Source organism: Anomaloglossus baeobatrachus, chromosome 1 (genome assembly GCF_048569485.1).
Source record: "Anomaloglossus baeobatrachus isolate aAnoBae1 chromosome 1, aAnoBae1.hap1, whole genome shotgun sequence".
NCBI lineage: Eukaryota > Metazoa > Chordata > Amphibia > Anura > Aromobatidae > Anomaloglossus > Anomaloglossus baeobatrachus.
This window is the reverse complement of record NC_134353.1, coordinates 968,053,674-968,075,081: the sequence shown is the minus strand read 5'-3', so window position 1 is coordinate 968,075,081 and position 21,408 is coordinate 968,053,674. Positions and strand designations below refer to the sequence as shown.

The 21,408-nt window shown below is 41.5% G+C and overlaps 2 protein-coding genes across 3 annotated transcripts in view; both read right to left on the bottom strand.

Moving 5' to 3' along the window:
• LOC142258008 (uncharacterized) overlaps positions 1 to 21,408 on the bottom strand; it is a 496,305-nt gene that overhangs the window by 184,706 nt on the left and 290,191 nt on the right. The window lies entirely within an intron of this gene.
• LOC142257980 (uncharacterized) overlaps positions 13,835 to 21,408 on the bottom strand; it is a 347,977-nt gene continuing 340,403 nt past the window's right edge. For both annotated transcript variants that reach the window (XM_075330327.1, XM_075330336.1), the window contains exon 5: positions 13,835 to 16,786. In XM_075330327.1, coding sequence (XP_075186442.1) covers positions 15,333 to 16,786 — 1,454 coding nt within the window. In that variant the 3' untranslated portion in view covers positions 13,835 to 15,332. The remainder of the gene's footprint in view (positions 16,787 to 21,408) is intronic.

Sequence of the window (21,408 nt, the reverse complement as noted above, 5' to 3'; positions counted from 1 at the left end):
CAACCATCCAACATCAGTGCCCAGGAGAGAAGGGCCATAAAATCTTTGAAAACCAACAAAGAAATCATCATTAAACCTGCAGACAAGGGGGGTGCAATCGTCATGATGAACAAATCAGACTACATGAAGGAAGCACACAGACAACTGATGGACACACGCTACTATAAGAAATTGGAGTCTGACCCTACACAGGACTATTACAAGGAACTTAACAAGTTGGCCTCTTGTCTGCCTGACATATCCATAAGAACTGATGAACTGATACCGGTGAGTCCAAGAATAGGCACATTCTACATGCTTCCCAAAATTCACAAATCTGGAAACCCAGGAAGACCCATCATTTCATGTGTGGGCACCCTCACTGAACAAGTCTCTGGATGGGTAGAGGGTATCCTTAAACCCTTGGTAAGGGATACAACCAGCTACATCCAGGACACTACTGACCTATTGAAAAAACTATCAGCAATAGGTCCTCTTCCAGAGGGAACCATCCTTGCCACCATGGATGTGGAATCCTTGTACTCGAATATTCCACACCAGGATGGATTAAATGCTTGCAAAATTTTCATGGAAAATACAGGAACTGATGCCAATTCTGTGGTGAAGCTTACAAAATTTATCCTCACCCATAATTACTTTGAATTTGACAATGACATATATCTACAGGAGACTGGGACTGCAATGGGAAGCAAAATGGCACCACAATATGCAAATCTTTTCATGGCCAAGCTTGAGAGTGACTTTTTATCCTCTTGTCCTATCAGGCCTCTGGCCTACTACCGTTACATTGATGATATTTTAATCATCTGGACAGAGTCTGAGGAGCAGCTGAAGACCTTCCATGAACAATTTAATCAGTTTCATCCCACCATCAACCTAACACTCAACTACTCCTGCACGGAAATCAACTTCTTGGACACCATCATTAAACTACGGAACAATGAAATACAGACATCCCTGTACAAGAAGCCAATTGACCGTCCAACATACCTGAAATGGGACAGTTTTCATCCAAAACACATAAAAAACTCTATTGTATACAGCCAGGCTATCAGGTACAATCGGATATGTTCCAACAGTACAGATAGAGACAATCACCTTGAGGGCCTCAGAAAAACCTTTTTGAATCAAGGCTACCACCCAAGAACAATTGAAAACCAGATTATAAGAGCCACCAGAATATCAAGAAACTATCTTCTACATTATAAAACCAAAGAAGAGAACAACCGGGTCCCTCTTGTAGTCACCTACAATCCACATCTGGAGGTGTTTAGAGGAGCTGCACGGAAACTACAACCATTACTGCAAAAAGATGCCCGGTTAAAATCTATTTTTCCAGACCCCCCACTTCTGTGTTTTAGACAGCCCCCAAATCTAAGAAGCATCATTGTCAGAAGCTCCCTGTCCTCTCCAACACCAACAGGAACATTTCCCTGCAACCAGAAAAAATGCAAGACCTGTCCATTAATATTGACAACGGACAAGATAAAGATTCCCAGATCACATCAGGACTACAAGATCCCAGGTACGTTCAGCTGCACCACAACCAATGTGGTGTACTTAATTATATGTACCAAATGTCCAACTGGGGGTCTGTATGTAGGGGAGACAGGACAACAGCTCAGGACAAGGATGAATTCTCACCGCCACACAATTAGAGAAAAAAGGATGGATCTACCTGTGGCCAAACATTTTTGTAACCCAGACCACAGCATCATGGACATGAAATTGCTGGTATTGAAAGGAAACTTCAAGTCCCAGAGAGACAGGAGACTATGGGAGTACAAACTTATGATGACCTTTGACACATTCAGAGAAGGAATGAATGTGTCTCATGGATTCATGTCTTTTTACATCAGTTAAAAGATGTGCTCCTCTGACCATCCGAGCGTGTCACAGCCCTGGACCAGACCCTTATCAAAGGACAATAAAACTTTCACACTGAACTGCAGCAGTATTTATGGCTAGAACAGCTTGTCCCCCTGCCATAGAGATAGTTCTGTTTCATATAACTTGTTCTTTTTTTTTTTTTTTTTTTTTTTTTTACTGCACTATTCTAAGTCCTGTTGTGTATAAATACGTGACTCTTCAGATTTTGTGTTATACCATGCCTGATGAAGAGACCTGAGTAGTCTCGAAAGCTTGCAATTATTACCATCTTTTCAGTTAGCCATTAAAAGGTATCAACCACTGAGGACTCTCTGTTCTTTTAAACAATTTTTTTATCTCTACTGGCTAACACGGTACAAAGATATATTTTACTTGTATCAAAATGGAGGATACCAGAATGTACCGCATCTTTATGGAACTAAAGACACTTCTGAAGAAACGCGCACAACTGGACAGCGACATATTTTTCTTATCCAAATGCAAAAAGGAGAATCTGATCCCCAAAGGACTCTGGATTACAAACCCAATTCTACATACCTACAATACCCATTATGCACAAAACCTTTGTCACAGGACTTCTGAGAGACTAAGGAATCACCTTTTGCATGTCTTCTACAGCATCAAGAGTAAAATCCAGAGGGAATTTGAAACACAAAGGAAGACACTTCCAGAAAGCACAGAACAAGAAGTACAACAATACTACTACAGACTACGAACCCTTCTGATCCACAACAAGGAAAAGAAGCTACACAGACTGCGCCTCAATTCAGGACTTAATACAAACAGGTGGAGAACAAAGCCAAAACCTGACAACTTGGAAACCAAGTCCATTCAAGGCACAAAAGCATCTAACTGTGTTATCAATCTCTCGGATTACAAACCAAACAAAATGGAAGTTGCTGTGCTTTCTAGAGGACTCTCATTTTGTCCGACTAAAGCTCTAGACAAAATTGAACTCTGCAGCGACATGGAAGATTACTTCAGGAGACTACGTCTGAGGGAATATTTTAGCGATGCAGATGTTTCAGAATCCTCCCAGACTGAAGGAAGACGGATCTTGACAACCAGGAAAAGATCAGATTGGACACCTCCACCAGGACGCAACCCTCATCTGGATAACTATATAGACACTTTCAGACATTTGGTAAAATCCACTTTCCTAGACACACACAGGAGGCAACCATCCAACATCAGTGCCCAGGAGAGAAGGGCCATAAAATCTTTGAAAACCAACAAAGAAATCATCATTAAACCTGCAGACAAGGGGGGTGCAATCGTCATGATGAACAAATCAGACTACATGAAGGAAGCACACAGACAACTGATGGACACACGCTACTATAAGAAATTGGAGTCTGACCCTACACAGGACTATTACAAGGAACTTAACAAGTTGGCCTCTTGTCTGCCTGACATATCCATAAGAACTGATGAACTGATACCGGTGAGTCCAAGAATAGGCACATTCTACATGCTTCCCAAAATTCACAAATCTGGAAACCCAGGAAGACCCATCATTTCATGTGTGGGCACCCTCACTGAACAAGTCTCTGGATGGGTAGAGGGTATCCTTAAACCCTTGGTAAGGGATACAACCAGCTACATCCAGGACACTACTGACCTATTGAAAAAACTATCAGCAATAGGTCCTCTTCCAGAGGGAACCATCCTTGCCACCATGGATGTGGAATCCTTGTACTCGAATATTCCACACCAGGATGGATTAAATGCTTGCAAAATTTTCATGGAAAATACAGGAACTGATGCCAATTCTGTGGTGAAGCTTACAAAATTTATCCTCACCCATAATTACTTTGAATTTGACAATGACATATATCTACAGGAGACTGGGACTGCAATGGGAAGCAAAATGGCACCACAATATGCAAATCTTTTCATGGCCAAGCTTGAGAGTGACTTTTTATCCTCTTGTCCTATCAGGCCTCTGGCCTACTACCGTTACATTGATGATATTTTAATCATCTGGACAGAGTCTGAGGAGCAGCTGAAGACCTTCCATGAACAATTTAATCAGTTTCATCCCACCATCAACCTAACACTCAACTACTCCTGCACGGAAATCAACTTCTTGGACACCATCATTAAACTACGGAACAATGAAATACAGACATCCCTGTACAAGAAGCCAATTGACCGTCCAACATACCTGAAATGGGACAGTTTTCATCCAAAACACATAAAAAACTCTATTGTATACAGCCAGGCTATCAGGTACAATCGGATATGTTCCAACAGTACAGATAGAGACAATCACCTTGAGGGCCTCAGAAAAACCTTTTTGAATCAAGGCTACCACCCAAGAACAATTGAAAACCAGATTATAAGAGCCACCAGAATATCAAGAAACTATCTTCTACATTATAAAACCAAAGAAGAGAACAACCGGGTCCCTCTTGTAGTCACCTACAATCCACATCTGGAGGTGTTTAGAGGAGCTGCACGGAAACTACAACCATTACTGCAAAAAGATGCCCGGTTAAAATCTATTTTTCCAGACCCCCCACTTCTGTGTTTTAGACAGCCCCCAAATCTAAGAAGCATCATTGTCAGAAGCTCCCTGTCCTCTCCAACACCAACAGGAACATTTCCCTGCAACCAGAAAAAATGCAAGACCTGTCCATTAATATTGACAACGGACAAGATAAAGATTCCCAGATCACATCAGGACTACAAGATCCCAGGTACGTTCAGCTGCACCACAACCAATGTGGTGTACTTAATTATATGTACCAAATGTCCAACTGGGGGTCTGTATGTAGGGGAGACAGGACAACAGCTCAGGACAAGGATGAATTCTCACCGCCACACAATTAGAGAAAAAAGGATGGATCTACCTGTGGCCAAACATTTTTGTAACCCAGACCACAGCATCATGGACATGAAATTGCTGGTATTGAAAGGAAACTTCAAGTCCCAGAGAGACAGGAGACTATGGGAGTACAAACTTATGATGACCTTTGACACATTCAGAGAAGGAATGAATGTGTCTCATGGATTCATGTCTTTTTACATCAGTTAAAAGATGTGCTCCTCTGACCATCCGAGCGTGTCACAGCCCTGGACCAGACCCTTATCAAAGGACAATAAAACTTTCACACTGAACTGCAGCAGTATTTATGGCTAGAACAGCTTGTCCCCCTGCCATAGAGATAGTTCTGTTTCATATAACTTGTTCTTTTTTTTTTTTTTTTTTTTTTTTTTTACTGCACTATTCTAAGTCCTGTTGTGTATAAATACGTGACTCTTCAGATTTTGTGTTATACCATGCCTGATGAAGAGACCTGAGTAGTCTCGAAAGCTTGCAATTATTACCATCTTTTCAGTTAGCCATTAAAAGGTATCAACCACTGAGGACTCTCTGTTCTTTTAAACAATTTTTTTATCTCTACTGGCTAACACGGTACAAAGATATATTTTACTTGTATCAAAATGGAGGATACCAGAATGTACCGCATCTTTATGGAACTAAAGACACTTCTGAAGAAACGCGCACAACTGGACAGCGACATATTTTTCTTATCCAAATGCAAAAAGGAGAATCTGATCCCCAAAGGACTCTGGATTACAAACCCAATTCTACATACCTACAATACCCATTATGCACAAAACCTTTGTCACAGGACTTCTGAGAGACTAAGGAATCACCTTTTGCATGTCTTCTACAGCATCAAGAGTAAAATCCAGAGGGAATTTGAAACACAAAGGAAGACACTTCCAGAAAGCACAGAACAAGAAGTACAACAATACTACTACAGACTACGAACCCTTCTGATCCACAACAAGGAAAAGAAGCTACACAGACTGCGCCTCAATTCAGGACTTAATACAAACAGGTGGAGAACAAAGCCAAAACCTGACAACTTGGAAACCAAGTCCATTCAAGGCACAAAAGCATCTAACTGTGTTATCAATCTCTCGGATTACAAACCAAACAAAATGGAAGTTGCTGTGCTTTCTAGAGGACTCTCATTTTGTCCGACTAAAGCTCTAGACAAAATTGAACTCTGCAGCGACATGGAAGATTACTTCAGGAGACTACGTCTGAGGGAATATTTTAGCGATGCAGATGTTTCAGAATCCTCCCAGACTGAAGGAAGACGGATCTTGACAACCAGGAAAAGATCAGATTGGACACCTCCACCAGGACGCAACCCTCATCTGGATAACTATATAGACACTTTCAGACATTTGGTAAAATCCACTTTCCTAGACACACACAGGAGGCAACCATCCAACATCAGTGCCCAGGAGAGAAGGGCCATAAAATCTTTGAAAACCAACAAAGAAATCATCATTAAACCTGCAGACAAGGGGGGTGCAATCGTCATGATGAACAAATCAGACTACATGAAGGAAGCACACAGACAACTGATGGACACACGCTACTATAAGAAATTGGAGTCTGACCCTACACAGGACTATTACAAGGAACTTAACAAGTTGGCCTCTTGTCTGCCTGACATATCCATAAGAACTGATGAACTGATACCGGTGAGTCCAAGAATAGGCACATTCTACATGCTTCCCAAAATTCACAAATCTGGAAACCCAGGAAGACCCATCATTTCATGTGTGGGCACCCTCACTGAACAAGTCTCTGGATGGGTAGAGGGTATCCTTAAACCCTTGGTAAGGGATACAACCAGCTACATCCAGGACACTACTGACCTATTGAAAAAACTATCAGCAATAGGTCCTCTTCCAGAGGGAACCATCCTTGCCACCATGGATGTGGAATCCTTGTACTCGAATATTCCACACCAGGATGGATTAAATGCTTGCAAAATTTTCATGGAAAATACAGGAACTGATGCCAATTCTGTGGTGAAGCTTACAAAATTTATCCTCACCCATAATTACTTTGAATTTGACAATGACATATATCTACAGGAGACTGGGACTGCAATGGGAAGCAAAATGGCACCACAATATGCAAATCTTTTCATGGCCAAGCTTGAGAGTGACTTTTTATCCTCTTGTCCTATCAGGCCTCTGGCCTACTACCGTTACATTGATGATATTTTAATCATCTGGACAGAGTCTGAGGAGCAGCTGAAGACCTTCCATGAACAATTTAATCAGTTTCATCCCACCATCAACCTAACACTCAACTACTCCTGCACGGAAATCAACTTCTTGGACACCATCATTAAACTACGGAACAATGAAATACAGACATCCCTGTACAAGAAGCCAATTGACCGTCCAACATACCTGAAATGGGACAGTTTTCATCCAAAACACATAAAAAACTCTATTGTATACAGCCAGGCTATCAGGTACAATCGGATATGTTCCAACAGTACAGATAGAGACAATCACCTTGAGGGCCTCAGAAAAACCTTTTTGAATCAAGGCTACCACCCAAGAACAATTGAAAACCAGATTATAAGAGCCACCAGAATATCAAGAAACTATCTTCTACATTATAAAACCAAAGAAGAGAACAACCGGGTCCCTCTTGTAGTCACCTACAATCCACATCTGGAGGTGTTTAGAGGAGCTGCACGGAAACTACAACCATTACTGCAAAAAGATGCCCGGTTAAAATCTATTTTTCCAGACCCCCCACTTCTGTGTTTTAGACAGCCCCCAAATCTAAGAAGCATCATTGTCAGAAGCTCCCTGTCCTCTCCAACACCAACAGGAACATTTCCCTGCAACCAGAAAAAATGCAAGACCTGTCCATTAATATTGACAACGGACAAGATAAAGATTCCCAGATCACATCAGGACTACAAGATCCCAGGTACGTTCAGCTGCACCACAACCAATGTGGTGTACTTAATTATATGTACCAAATGTCCAACTGGGGGTCTGTATGTAGGGGAGACAGGACAACAGCTCAGGACAAGGATGAATTCTCACCGCCACACAATTAGAGAAAAAAGGATGGATCTACCTGTGGCCAAACATTTTTGTAACCCAGACCACAGCATCATGGACATGAAATTGCTGGTATTGAAAGGAAACTTCAAGTCCCAGAGAGACAGGAGACTATGGGAGTACAAACTTATGATGACCTTTGACACATTCAGAGAAGGAATGAATGTGTCTCATGGATTCATGTCTTTTTACATCAGTTAAAAGATGTGCTCCTCTGACCATCCGAGCGTGTCACAGCCCTGGACCAGACCCTTATCAAAGGACAATAAAACTTTCACACTGAACTGCAGCAGTATTTATGGCTAGAACAGCTTGTCCCCCTGCCATAGAGATAGTTCTGTTTCATATAACTTGTTCTTTTTTTTTTTTTTTTTTTTTTTTTTTTTTTTTTTACTGCACTATTCTAAGTCCTGTTGTGTATAAATACGTGACTCTTCAGATTTTGTGTTATACCATGCCTGATGAAGAGACCTGAGTAGTCTCGAAAGCTTGCAATTATTACCATCTTTTCAGTTAGCCATTAAAAGGTATCAACCACTGAGGACTCTCTGTTCTTTTAAACAATTTTTTTATCTCTACTGGCTAACACGGTACAAAGATATATTTTACTTGTATATAATATATAGACATAGATACCTCTGTGTGGAATGACTCTATATAAAATATATAGGAATAGATCCCTCTATGTGTAATGACTCTATATAATATATAGGAATAGATCCCTCTGTGTGTAATGACTCTATATAATATATAGGAATAGATCCCTCTGTGTGTAATGACTATATAATATATAGGAATAGATCCCTCTGTGTGTAATGACTCTATACAATATATAAGAATAGATCCCTCTGTGTGTAATGACTATATAATATATAGGAATAGATCCCTCTATGTGTAATGATTCTATATAATATATAGGAATAGATCCCTCTGTGTGTAATGACTCTATATAATATATAGGAATAGATCCCTCTGTGTGTAATGACTCTATATAATATATAGGAATAGATTCCTGTGTCTAATGACTATATAATATATAGGAATAGATCCCTCTGTGTGTAATGATTCTATATAATATATAGGAATAGATAACTCTGTGTGTAATGACTCTATATAATATATAGGAATAGATCCCTCTGTGTGTAATGACTCTATATAATATATAGGAATAGATCCCTCTGTGTGTAATGACTCTATATAATATATAGGAATAGATCCCTCTGTGTGTAATGACTCTATATAATATATGTTTCACCTTTTTATTAAATAACTGAAATAAATTATCTTTTTGATGATATTCTACTTTATTGAGATGCACTTGTATATCAGAAAGACAAACCAAAACAGAAAAAAACAATCAAAAACCCCTTAATCCTGTTATATTTCTCTCTCGTTATTCCTGTCGTCTTCTCACACTGATTATAGACTGAGCCTAAAGCGGGCTTTACACGCAGCGATATCGCTAGAAAGCGTACCTGCCCCCGTCGGTTGTGCATCTCGGGCAAATCGCTGCCCATGGCGCACAACATTGCTTACACCCGTCACACTATACTTACCTGCCTAGCGACGTCGCTGTGGCCGGCAAACCGCCTTCTTTGTAAGGGGGGCGGTTCATGCGGCGTCACTAAGCGGCCGCCCAATAGAAGTGGAGGGGCGGAGATGAGCTGGACGAACATCCCGCTCACCTCCTTCCTTCCTCATTGCATGCGGCCACAGGTATGATGTTCCTCGTTCCTGCGGTGTCACACATAGCGGTGTGTGCTGCCTCAGGAACGACGAACAACATCGTACCTGCAACAGCAACGATAATCGGGATATACAATAAAATATATAGTCTTCTTAGCCAGCTTACCGGTACACCCCGATGTGTAGAATCCTGTGTTAATCCAAAGAAAGAGTCCGCAAGGAGACCAGAGCAGGAGCCAGCCACGGAAGTCCAAACAAGAAAATCTTCAATACTCCAGCGGACAAATCGAAGGACTCCATTTATAGTTAAAAAAAATCTCTTGCATTTGCAAATTTTATTAGAAAAAAATCATTAAAAAGGAATCCACACTCTGGGCAGTATAGTAGACAGATCAGGAGTGGTAGCCTCTCGGACTACGCGTTTCGGCGTACATGCGCCTTCTACATGGTCCTTAGACTAAAGGCTTCACTGACAGAATTTAAAAAGGGAAGTGGGGGATGGGATTAAAAACAAACAAACATGAATCCACCCATGTTTAACCCTATGATGACATGAACTCCTTTTGAACCATTTCATGAAAAGGTATATTAAATTTATATAAACATATTCACAATCGGGATAAATATAATATAATTACACAATATGATATAATAATCGTAATGTACTGGTCAAGAGCAGATATTAGAAATATCAATACATATGTACCCTATATCAAGAATGAATTTATTTTTTTATAATAAGTATTTTTGTATATTCTAATTATTTAATTTTTATTATTATTCTTTTATTTTAAATTATTTTTTGTTATTGTAGAGAAATAGGAGACGACAAAAGTCAATGCTCATGATCTATTCAATAGCATGTGATAAGGTCCTGTCCTTTGTTCAGATCATCGGGCATGCGACTGCCCAAGGTAAAAATCCAGAAACTCTCTCTATTCAATAGCTTACGTTTATAGTTTCCTCCCCTTAAGGGTGGAAAAACCTTTTCAATGCCCATTAAAGAGAAGGTATCTGTATTTCTATTATGTGCTGTTTATAAAATGTCTCGAGGCTGCAGAAATGCCAAGCGCTGTAGTGCTCGCAATATCAGATAGGTGTTTGCGAATGCGTTTTTTAGGGGCCCTGTAGTACAACCAATGTATTGAGCTAGACAGCCTGTGCATGCTATTGAATAGATGACATGATCAGAATTGAAGTTTATAAAACTTTTGATTTCATATGTTGTTTTATTGGCAAATGAGAAAAAGGTTTTTGATTTTTTTAACAAAGTGGCAGCATTTGCATTTCCTGGCGCTACATTTAAAAAAACCTTTTATATCTAGCCACGTTTTTTGTGTAACAGGATTTTTAGAAAAGTAACTCTGGGATAAAATGTCCCTCAAAGAAGGTGCTTTTCTAGCAACAAATTTAATTCTATTGTTTTTTAATATTTCTCTAAAGCCTGCTTTACACGAGACGATAGATTGTGCGATAGCACAATCGATTGTACCCGCCCCCGTCGTTTTTGCGTCACGGGCAATTAGTTGCCCATGGCGCACAAACTCGTTTAACCCCCGTCACACGTACTTACCTTCCGGACGACCTCACTGTGGGCAACGAACGTCCACTTCCTGGAGTGGGAGGAACGTTCGGCGTCACAGCGACGTCACACGGCAGGTGGCCAATAGAAGCGGAGATGAGCAGGATGTAAATATCCCGCTTACCTCCTTCCTTCCATTAAGCCGTCGGGTGCCGCGGGAGGCAGGTAAAGCTGCTGTTCATCGTTCCCGTGGTGTCACATGGAACAACGTGTGATGCCACGGAAACGATTAACAACTGCCGCCATTTCAATTAAACAATTATATGAAACCTAGCGACGAGTACACGACTCACGATTTGTGAGCGATACTGCGTCGCTAGGAGGTGTCACACGAAACCACGTCGTGCGGTATGCCGGATGTGCGTCACGAAAACCGTGACCCCAACGACATATCGCACAATCTATCGTCTCGTGTAAAGCCCGCTTAAGTTTTGGATCCTGATTTAGAATGGGTATATATTTCAAAAGGATCTTCTTAATATCATAAAACTCTGTGCTATACTGAGTAGAAAAAAGAATTGTAGATTCCTCTTTATTGGAGTACTTTTTCTTATCACCAGTAAATCACTACGTTCCATCGTATTGACTATTTTATCAGCTCTATTAAGGCACCATCCAGGATACCCCCTCTTCACCAATATTTTGCGGGTTTTCAGTCTCTCTCTCCTAAAAATAACAGGATCCGTACCGTTTCTCTTCATCCTCACCAGCTCCCCAATGGGAAGATTCTTAGTGATATGGGGTGGATGACAAGATTCTGCTGCTAGGATGTTATTGGAGGCTGTGGGCTTTCTATAAGGTGAAACTATAACCCGCTTGTCAACATCAATTGATAATGTCACATCCAAAAAATTTATCGAATTCTGGTCATGGCATGAAGTGAATTTTAGGTTGAAATTATTAATATTGATGTACTATAAAAATCCCTGGATTTCTTCCCGAGTACCTCTCCATATAAAACAGCAAATCGTCTATGAATCTACCCATCCATACCACATTCTTCTTAAAGGGATTATCATCGCTATACAAAAATAATTCTTCCCACCTCACCATTACAATATTTGCAAGAGAGGGGGAGAATTTAGACCCCATGGAAACGCTAAAGTTTTGTAGAAAAAAAAACGATCATTAAAAGGAAAAATAGTTGTGTGATAACAAAAATTCAACTGATGATAATAAAAAATCCTTTATAACAATATCATAACTACTAAAATGATCCAAATGATAAGAGAGAGATTCTAAAGCTGTGGAATGTGGTATGGATGGGGAGAGGGCCACTACATCACATGAAAGCCATATGTAATCGCTTTGCCATTGATAGTTTTCCAACATAGATATAATCGCCTTTGTGTCACGGATAAAGCTAGGAATCCTACATGTGAGAGGCTGTAAATAGAAGTCGACCCATTCACTCAGTCTCTCCCCTAAAGATCCAATGCCTGCCACAATAGGTCTTAAAGGTGGAGGAAAAAATATTATTATGGATCTTGGGGAGAGAATGATAGACTGGGACGACTGGATGACAAACATAAATATATTCCATAAGTTTTTTGTCTATCGCACCCATATAACAGCCTTCCTCTGTATAGCCCAGAGTTTTATGATATTAAGAAGATCCTTTTGAAATATATACCCATTCTAAATCAGGATCCAAAACTTAGAGAAATATTAAAAAACAATAAAATTAAATTTGTTGCAAGAAAAGCACTTTCTTTTAGGGACATTTTATCCCCGAGTTACTTTTCTAAAAATCCTGGTACACAAAAAACGTGGCTAGATATAAAAGGTTTTTTTTTTTAAATGTAGCGCCAGGAAATGCAAATGCTGCCACTTTGTTAAAAAATCAAAAACCTTTTTCTCATTTGCCAATAAAACAACATATGAAGTCAAAAGTTTTATAAACTTCAATTCTGATCATGTCATCTATTCAATAGAATGCACAGGCTGTCTAGCTCAATACATTGGTTGTACTACAGGGCCCCTAAAAAAATGCATTCGCAAACACCTATCTGATATTGCGAGCACTACAGCGCTTGGCATTTCTGCAGCCTCGAGACATTTTATAACATCACATAATGGAAATACAGATACCTTCTCTTTCATGGGTATTGAAAACGTTTTTACACCCTTAAGGGGAGGAAACTATAAACGTAAGCTATTGAATAGAGAGAGTTTCTGGATTTTTACATTGGGCAGTCACATGCCCGATGGTCTGAACAAAAGACAGGACCTTATCACATGCTATTGAATAGATTATGAGCATTGACTTTTATTTGTCGTCTCCTATTTCTCTACAATAACAAAAATTAATTTAAAATAAAAGAATGAATAATAAAAATTAAATAATTAGAATATACAAAAATACTTAGTATTATAAAAAAAAAAATTCTAATAAAATTTGCAAATGCAAGAGATTTTTTTAACTATAAATTGAGTCCTTGGATTAGTCCGCTGGAGTATTGAAGATTTTCTTGTTTAGATAATCGGGATAGGAACGACTGGACAACGATCAACGATATGGTGAGTATTTTTGATCGTTAACTGTCGTTCCTGCAGTGTCACACGTAACAACGTCGCTAACGAGGCCGGATGTGCATCACGAATTCCGTGACCCCAACGACATCTCGTTAGCAATGTTGTTGCGTGTAAAGCCCGCTTAAGTCCTAGAACTAGCTCTTATTCGACCCGGGGAGGTGAAAGGCTGTTGGGTTCTGATTCGAAGGACCAAGTCGTTAGAGAAATTATTTCTTGAGGCACAAATTCATCTGAAGCAAGCGGGTTTTATTCTTACAGCAAGAGACAAGGCGATGTCTTATATTACAGCACAATAGACACTCAGGCACACCTGTCCATTACTTATTGGTGAAAACCTATAAGTGTGAACGCAACTTTTCCAGACTTTAATAATTGGAATAAGGCAATTACTAATTGGAGCAAGGAATTTAATAATTGGAACAGGCGCATGTGTTTACATATCCATTATCTAAGGCACAGGTGTGCAGATATCATACATTTCTACAAATTCAAGGACGTAATTTACATTCTTACTCATCTCTATCCTAAGTTCTAAGCATAAACATTCAAAATACATTTTCTTAAAACTTTTAACTCTTGATATTCCTAACAGTCTCCTGATCTGACGCCAAACACCTATAGGGAATTGTGAAGAGACAAGTTGCGCTTCACTCTCCATCCGGCATCCAGGCTCTAAAAGAGCTCGTTCTTGAAGGGAAAAAAGATGGACGTTGTAATGCTGCCAACTCGTTCATTCCAGGCCTAGAAGACTTAGTGCTGTTCTTAAAAATCATGGAGGCCATCCATAATAATACATGTAGTAGTTTTGATGTGGGATGTACTCTTTTATTTTTGCATTAACTAATTTGAGCAAAACTGAAAATTCTGTAATTGGAGTTATATTAACTTTACTTTCATGTTATTAATTAAAAAATGTTTTGTGAAATGCAGTGCTGTAAACATTGTGGCAATTATTATTGTGTTAGGTAAGATTTTAATTAATATCTCACTTATCAAAGGGGTGTACTCATTTAAGCTTAGAACTGTATCAAAATCTATAAAACAGAGAACATAACCACAATTTACTGTATGGCTTTTTTCATGTCTAACAAGACAGGATTTATGTACAGTAGCTTGCAAAAGTATTCAGCCCCCTTGATTTTTTTTCCCCAACCTTTTCCCACATTTCAGGCTTCAAACATAAAGATAAAAATGTTAATGTTATGGTGAAGAATCAACAACAAGTGGGACACAATTGTGAAGTTGAACGAAACCAAATCCGGCTTTGAACTTCTCCACAACAGTGTCACGGACCTGCCTGTTCCTTGGTCTTCATGATGCTCTCTGTGCTTTAAACAGAATACTGAGACTATCACAGAGCAGGGGCATTTATACGGAGACTTGATTACACACAGGGGCTTATATTTATCATCATCAGTCATTTAGGACATCATTGGATCATTTAGAGATCCTCAATGAACTTCTGGAGTGAGTTTGCTGCACTGAAAGTAAAGGGGCTGAATAATATTGCACACCCCAATTTTCAATTTTTTTAAAAAAGTTTAAAATAAGTAATAAATTTCATTCTACTTCACAATTGTGTCCCACTTGTTGATTCTTCACCATAAAATTTACATTTACAATATCTTTATGTTTGAAGCCTGAAATGTGGGAAAAGGTTGGAAAAAAAAAAATCAAGGGAGCCAAATACTTTCGCAAGACACTGTATAAAAGATTTCCCCCATTCTGATCATTAATCTCTCCTGTGTCTCTTCTCATGTCTCACAAGACTTGATTTCTCTTTAAAGCATTGCTGACAGTGTGAACATGAATACGGCTGCTCTCCTGTGTGACTTGTCTCGTGTCTCACAAGTTTTGATTTCACTGTAAAGCATTTCTCACATTGTGAACATGAATATGGCTTTTCTTCTTCTGTGTGACTTCTCTTATGCTGCATAAGAATTGATTTCTTTATAAAACATTTCCCACAGTCTGAACATGAATACGGCCTCTCTCCTGTGTGAAGTTTCTCATGCATCAGAAGACCTGATTTACTTGTAAAAGATTTCCCACATTCTGAACATGAATATGGTTTCTCTCCTGTGTGACTTCTCTCGTGTGTCACAAGAGCTGATTTAGTTGTAAAAGATTTCCCACATTCTGAACATGAATATGGCTTCTCTCCTGTGTGAATTCTCTTGTGATTCACAAAATTTGATTTATCTGCAAAGCATTTCTCACATTCTGAACAGGAATATGGCTTTTCTCCTGTGTGAATTCTCTGATGTATAAGAAGAATATAATTATTTTGAAAGCACTTTCCACATTGCAAACATGAAAATAGTTTTTCCCCTGTATGAATTCTTTGATGTTTATTAAGAAGTGATTTATACATAAAATATTTCCCACATTCTGTACATGAATACGGCTTCTCTCCTGTGTGACGTCTCTCATGTGTCACAAGACTTGCTTTATGTTTAAAAGATTTCCCACATTCTGAACATGAATAAGGCCTCTCTCCTGTATGAATTTTCTTGTGTGTCACAAGAGTTGATTTATCTGTAAAACATTTCCCACATTCTGAACATGAATACGGCTGCTCTCCTGTGTGACGTCTCTCATGTGTCACAAGACTTGCTTTATGTTTAAAAGATTTCCCACATTCTGAACATGAATATGGCTTCTCTCCTGTGTGACTTCTCTCGTGTGTCACAAGACTTGATTTATGTTTAAAAGATTTCCCACATTCTGAACATGAATACGGCCTCTCTCCTGTGTGAATTCGCTTGTGTGTCACAAGATTTGATTTATTTGTAAAGCATTTCCCACATTCTGAACATGAATACGGCTTCTCTCCTGTGTGAATTCTCTGATGTCTAGCAAATTTTGAATTCTCTCTAAAGCATTTCCCACATTCTGAACAGGAGTATGGCTTCTCTTTGTGCTTTCTTTGTGTTGCAAAATTTGAGCTTTTAGTAAGTTGCTTGTTACACTGAAACCTTGTGTCCTCTTTGTCACGTGGAATTGTGGTATTATTCTGATATTGCTCAGGAGAGGGTTCCTCATGAGTAGGGAGGTTATATGATGATGATACTTCACTAAGTCCAGGATGTACATGAAGGGTAATGAGGTTTTCTCCATTAGAGGGACTCCCGATATCTTCTTTTTTACAATTTAGTGACAAACTGTTATTCTCACAAGGATTTCCTAGAAGGATGAAATATAGACTGAATGTTATTTTTTTCTTTAACATAAAAAGGTATTTCTACATTTAGAAAGAATAGACAAAATAATGATCTACTGTGATCTGGCAATCCAAATGCTGCCTGGGAGAATAAAGTTCATTTTCTCCCCGCTGCATTTTTGCCGGCAATGGGCAGGTGAGAAACGCAGATTAATCTCATATCTGCAGGTTAATAGCATTATCTCTAAGGACAGGTTCCCTTTATCTTTATTGAATTGGTCGTTATGAATAGGGGTTGACCTGTTCCAAGTTTATCATGGATCAGAACAGACACACAAGTCTCTCTCGTTCCTTCCTTCCTCTGTTCTCTCCCGCACCCATGACTTTCAAATTAGGTTTCACAGTTATTGTTTCTTTGGCAGATAATGAGGCCAGCTTCCAGAAGTACAACCTGACATGAGAACAGCTCTAAGCCGGGGATGGGGGGGAACCAAAGCCAGAGGAGGGGGGAAACCAAAACCAGAGGAGGGGGGAAACCAAAGCCAGAGGAGGGGGAAACAAGCCAGAGGGGGAAAAAAAAAAGGGAGACAAAAGAAGGAGAGTTCGAGGGTTATTATTATTATACTTAAAGGGGATGAATAATATTGCACGCCCCACTTTTCAGTTATTTATTTTTTAAAAAGGTTTAAAATAAACAATACATTTCGTTCAACTTCACAATTGTGTCACTTGTTGTTGATTCTTCACCAGAACATTAACATTTTTATCTTTATGTTTGAAGCCTCAAATGTGGGAAAAGGTTGAAAAATTCAAAGGGGCCGCATACTTTTGCAAGGCACTGTATATACCAGAATGTGCCCAGGAGGGGGATATATATATATACCTTAACGGGGACATATATACAAAGGAATGGACATATATTTCAGGAGGGGGACATTTTATTAATAAATAAATATATATATTACACTTGTTTTTCCAAGAGTGGCAGTGAGACTGTAGGAGGTTTGAGGGCTGGAGGCGGAGCTGGGGTGGAGCCTGGGCGGAGTCCCAAGGGGGCCCAGAAATTGTGCCAGTATGGGGCCCTGAAATTCCTAGTGGCGGCCCTGCTTATCAGTGTATATGAAATAGTTGGAGCTGGAGTCGAAGTCAGTCCCTGGCAAAATTAAGGAGTTGGTTTATTGTATTCCCGACTCTACAGCCCTGACGTTAACCGGGGGCTATGAACAATGGCAACGGGGCCTCGCCACAAAACGCGCCCATTTCTGTACTTTGTGCCGCTCGGCGACTCTCCTCAGTTCCCGACATAGATTTTCACTTCTCATATTCTGAACAGAAGGAACCAATGTGTCACCTTGGAAGACGACCAATTCAATAGAGTTAAGGGGTTATTCCCATCACAACACTTCCAAGCTGTGATGAGAAAACCCGGTCGTAGTTACCGACCACCGGGCCGGCAGTTCCTGAACAGCAAAATACAGCTGTGCCACGCTGGTCCATTAACCCCTTCACCCCCAGCCCATTGTCACCTTCATGACTCTGACATTTTTTGCAATTCTGACCAGTGTCATTTTATGAAGTTATAACTCTGGAGCTTCAATGGATCCCGGTGATTCTAACTTGTTTTTTTTGTGACATATTAAACTTTATGATAGTGGTAAATTTAGGACAATATTTTTGTTAAAATATCAGAAATTCGCAATTTACTAACTTTGACTTCTGCCCTTAAACCAGAGTTATGTCACACAAAATAGCTACTAAAGAACATTTCCCACTTTACATCAAAGCAATTTTTGAAAAAAAAATTTTTGTTAGGAAGTCAGAAGGGGTCAAAGTTAACCCCTTCACGACCGCGGGCAGTAAAATTACGTCCTATTTTAACGTGACTTAACGACCAGGGACGTAATTTTACGGCATAAGTTCATTTGATTGCCGTGGCCATAGCAACGGCTTTCAAATGATGTCCCCTGCTGTTTCTTACAGCAGGGGACCTTTGCTTCACCCCAGGGGGGGTGGCATCGCTACCCCCCATCGACGATCGATGTGATTAGCTGTTCAAATCTGAACCGCCAACCACATCTTTCGCACTGATTTCGGTAAAAATAATGCCGGAATTAGTGCGATACTATGAGATCCGGCTATGATGTGCTGTAGCAGGTACAGCAGATCATAGGTGGATCTCAAACATGCCGCCCCCAGCCCCTGCAGCACTGATTGGAGCGATCGTGCTATGACGCGCAATCGCTCCAATCAGTGTGCAGTGGGGCGGTCTGATCTGCCGGTGGCCGCCCTCCCCAGGCCTGTGCTGGTCTGGGGACCCTCCCCCAACATGTCTGCAGCGTGCAGCACTGGCTGGTACTAGTGGTACCACGCCACCGCTGCTGCTGCCGCTGCTGTCACGGAGCAGGAGCGGTGAGTATTGTGCTCACCTTGCAGCCCCTGCGCGCTCTTGTGATTGCTCCTGCGCGCTTCCGTAATGGCCCCTGCTCGTTCCCCCCTGTGATCTGCCCCCCTGACATCCCGATCTGCCCCCCCCCCCGACATCCCGATCTGCCCCCCGCCATCTCTATTCTGCAGCTCCTCCGGTATCTCCCTCCTCCTCTGCTCTCCTTGCAGCCCCTGCGCGCTTGTGATTGCTCCTGCGCGCTCCCGTAATGGCCCCTGCCCGTGCCCCCCTGCGATCTGCCCCCCGACATCCCGATCTGCCCCCCCGACATCCCGATCTGCCCCCCCGACATCTCTATTCTGCAGCTCCTCTGGTATCTCCTTCCTCCTCTGCTCGCCTTGCAGCCCCTGCGCGCTCTTGTGATTGCTCCTGCGCGCTCCCGTAATGGCCCCTGCCCGTGCCCCCCTGCGATCTGCCCCCCCGACATCCCGATCTGCCCCCCCGACATCCCGATCTGCCCCCCCGACATCCCGATCTGCCCCCCCGACATCCCGATCTGCCCCCCCGACATCCCGATCTGCCCCCCCCCCCCCGACATCTCTATTCTGCAGCTCCTCCGGTATCTCCTTCCTCCTCTGCTCTCCTTGCAGCCCCTGCGCCCTCGTGATTGCTCCTGCGTGCTCCCGTAATGGCCCCTGCCCGTGCCCCCCTGCGATCTGCCCCCCCGACATCCCAATCTGCCCCCCGACATCCCGATCTGCCCCCCGACATCCCGATCTGCCGGCCTCCCCCGTGATCTCTATTCTGCAGCTCCTCCGGTATCTCCCTCCTCCTCTGCTCTCCCCCTCCCCCTCTGCTCTCCCCATCCCCCTCTGCTGTCCCCCCGACGTCCTCTTACCTGTCTTCACCGGCCGATCACATCTGCCTCCATCGCTGGGTCCTTCTTCCTGGGTCTTCTGCTGAGCTGTCCAACTTGCTGCCTGCTGCTGTAAAGCTGTTCCTCCTGCTAATCCTCTGGGTACTGTGAGTATAACTTTTTTTTTTTCTTTTTTTTCCTCTATCCCCTGTCCATTTTTACACCTCGTGCGTCCCGCCGAGCGCTGATCAGGGATGCAGATAACGTATCTGCATCCGTGGTCAGTTTTCGGCGGGACTTTTTTTTCCCGTATCCCCGACGCTTTTTGTATCGCATCAGTTTGTGCGTCCCGCCGAGCGCTGATCAGGAATGCACATAACGGATCGGCATCCCTGCTCAATTTTTGGCGTGACTTTTTTTTTCCGTATCCCCGATGCTTTTTGTCACGCCAAAAATTGAGCAGGGATGCCGATCCGTTATGTGCATCCCTGATCTGCGCTCGTCGGGACGCACGGACTGATACGATACAAAAAGTGTCGGGGATAAAGAAAAAAAAAGTAACGCATCTGTCCGTGCGTCCCGCTGAGCGCGGATCAGCATCCCTGCTCAATTTTTGGCGTGACTTTTTTTTTTTCCGTATCCCCAGCGCTTTTAGTATCTCATCCGACCGTGCCTCCTGCAGCAGCCGATCAGTGCACTGCGTCTGTGCGTTTGAAAAGTCAAATGGCGTTCCTTGTCTTCTGAGCCCCGCCATGCACCCAAACAATTGATTTCCACCACATATGAGGTACAGTTAGGTCCAGAAATATTTGGACAGTGTCACAAGTTTTGTTATTTTAGCTGTTTACAAAAACATGTTCAGAAATACAATTATATATATAATATGGGCTGAAAGTGCACACTCCCAGCTGCAATATGAGAGTTTTCACATCCAAATCAGAGAAAGGGTTTAGGAATCATAGCTCTGTAATGCATAGCCTCCTCTTTTTCAAGGGACCAAAAGTAATTGGACAAAGGACTCTAAGGGCTGCAATTAACTCTGAAGGCGTCTCCCTCGTTAACCTGTAATCAATGAAGTAGTTCAAAGGTCTGGGGTTGATTACAGGTGTGTGGTTTTGGATTTGGAAGCTGTTGCTGTGACCAGACAACATGCGGTCTAAGGAACTCTCAATTGAGGTGAAGCAGAACATCCTGAGGCTGAAAAAAAAGAAAAAATCCATCAGAGAGATAGCAGACATGCTTGGAGTAGAAAAATCAACAGTCGGGTACATTCTGAGAAAAAAGGAATTGACTGGTGAGCTTGGGAACTCAAAAAGGCCTGGGCGTCCACGGATGACAACAGTGGTGGATGATCGCCGCATACTTTCTTTGGTGAAGAAGAACCCGTTCACAACATCAACTGAAGT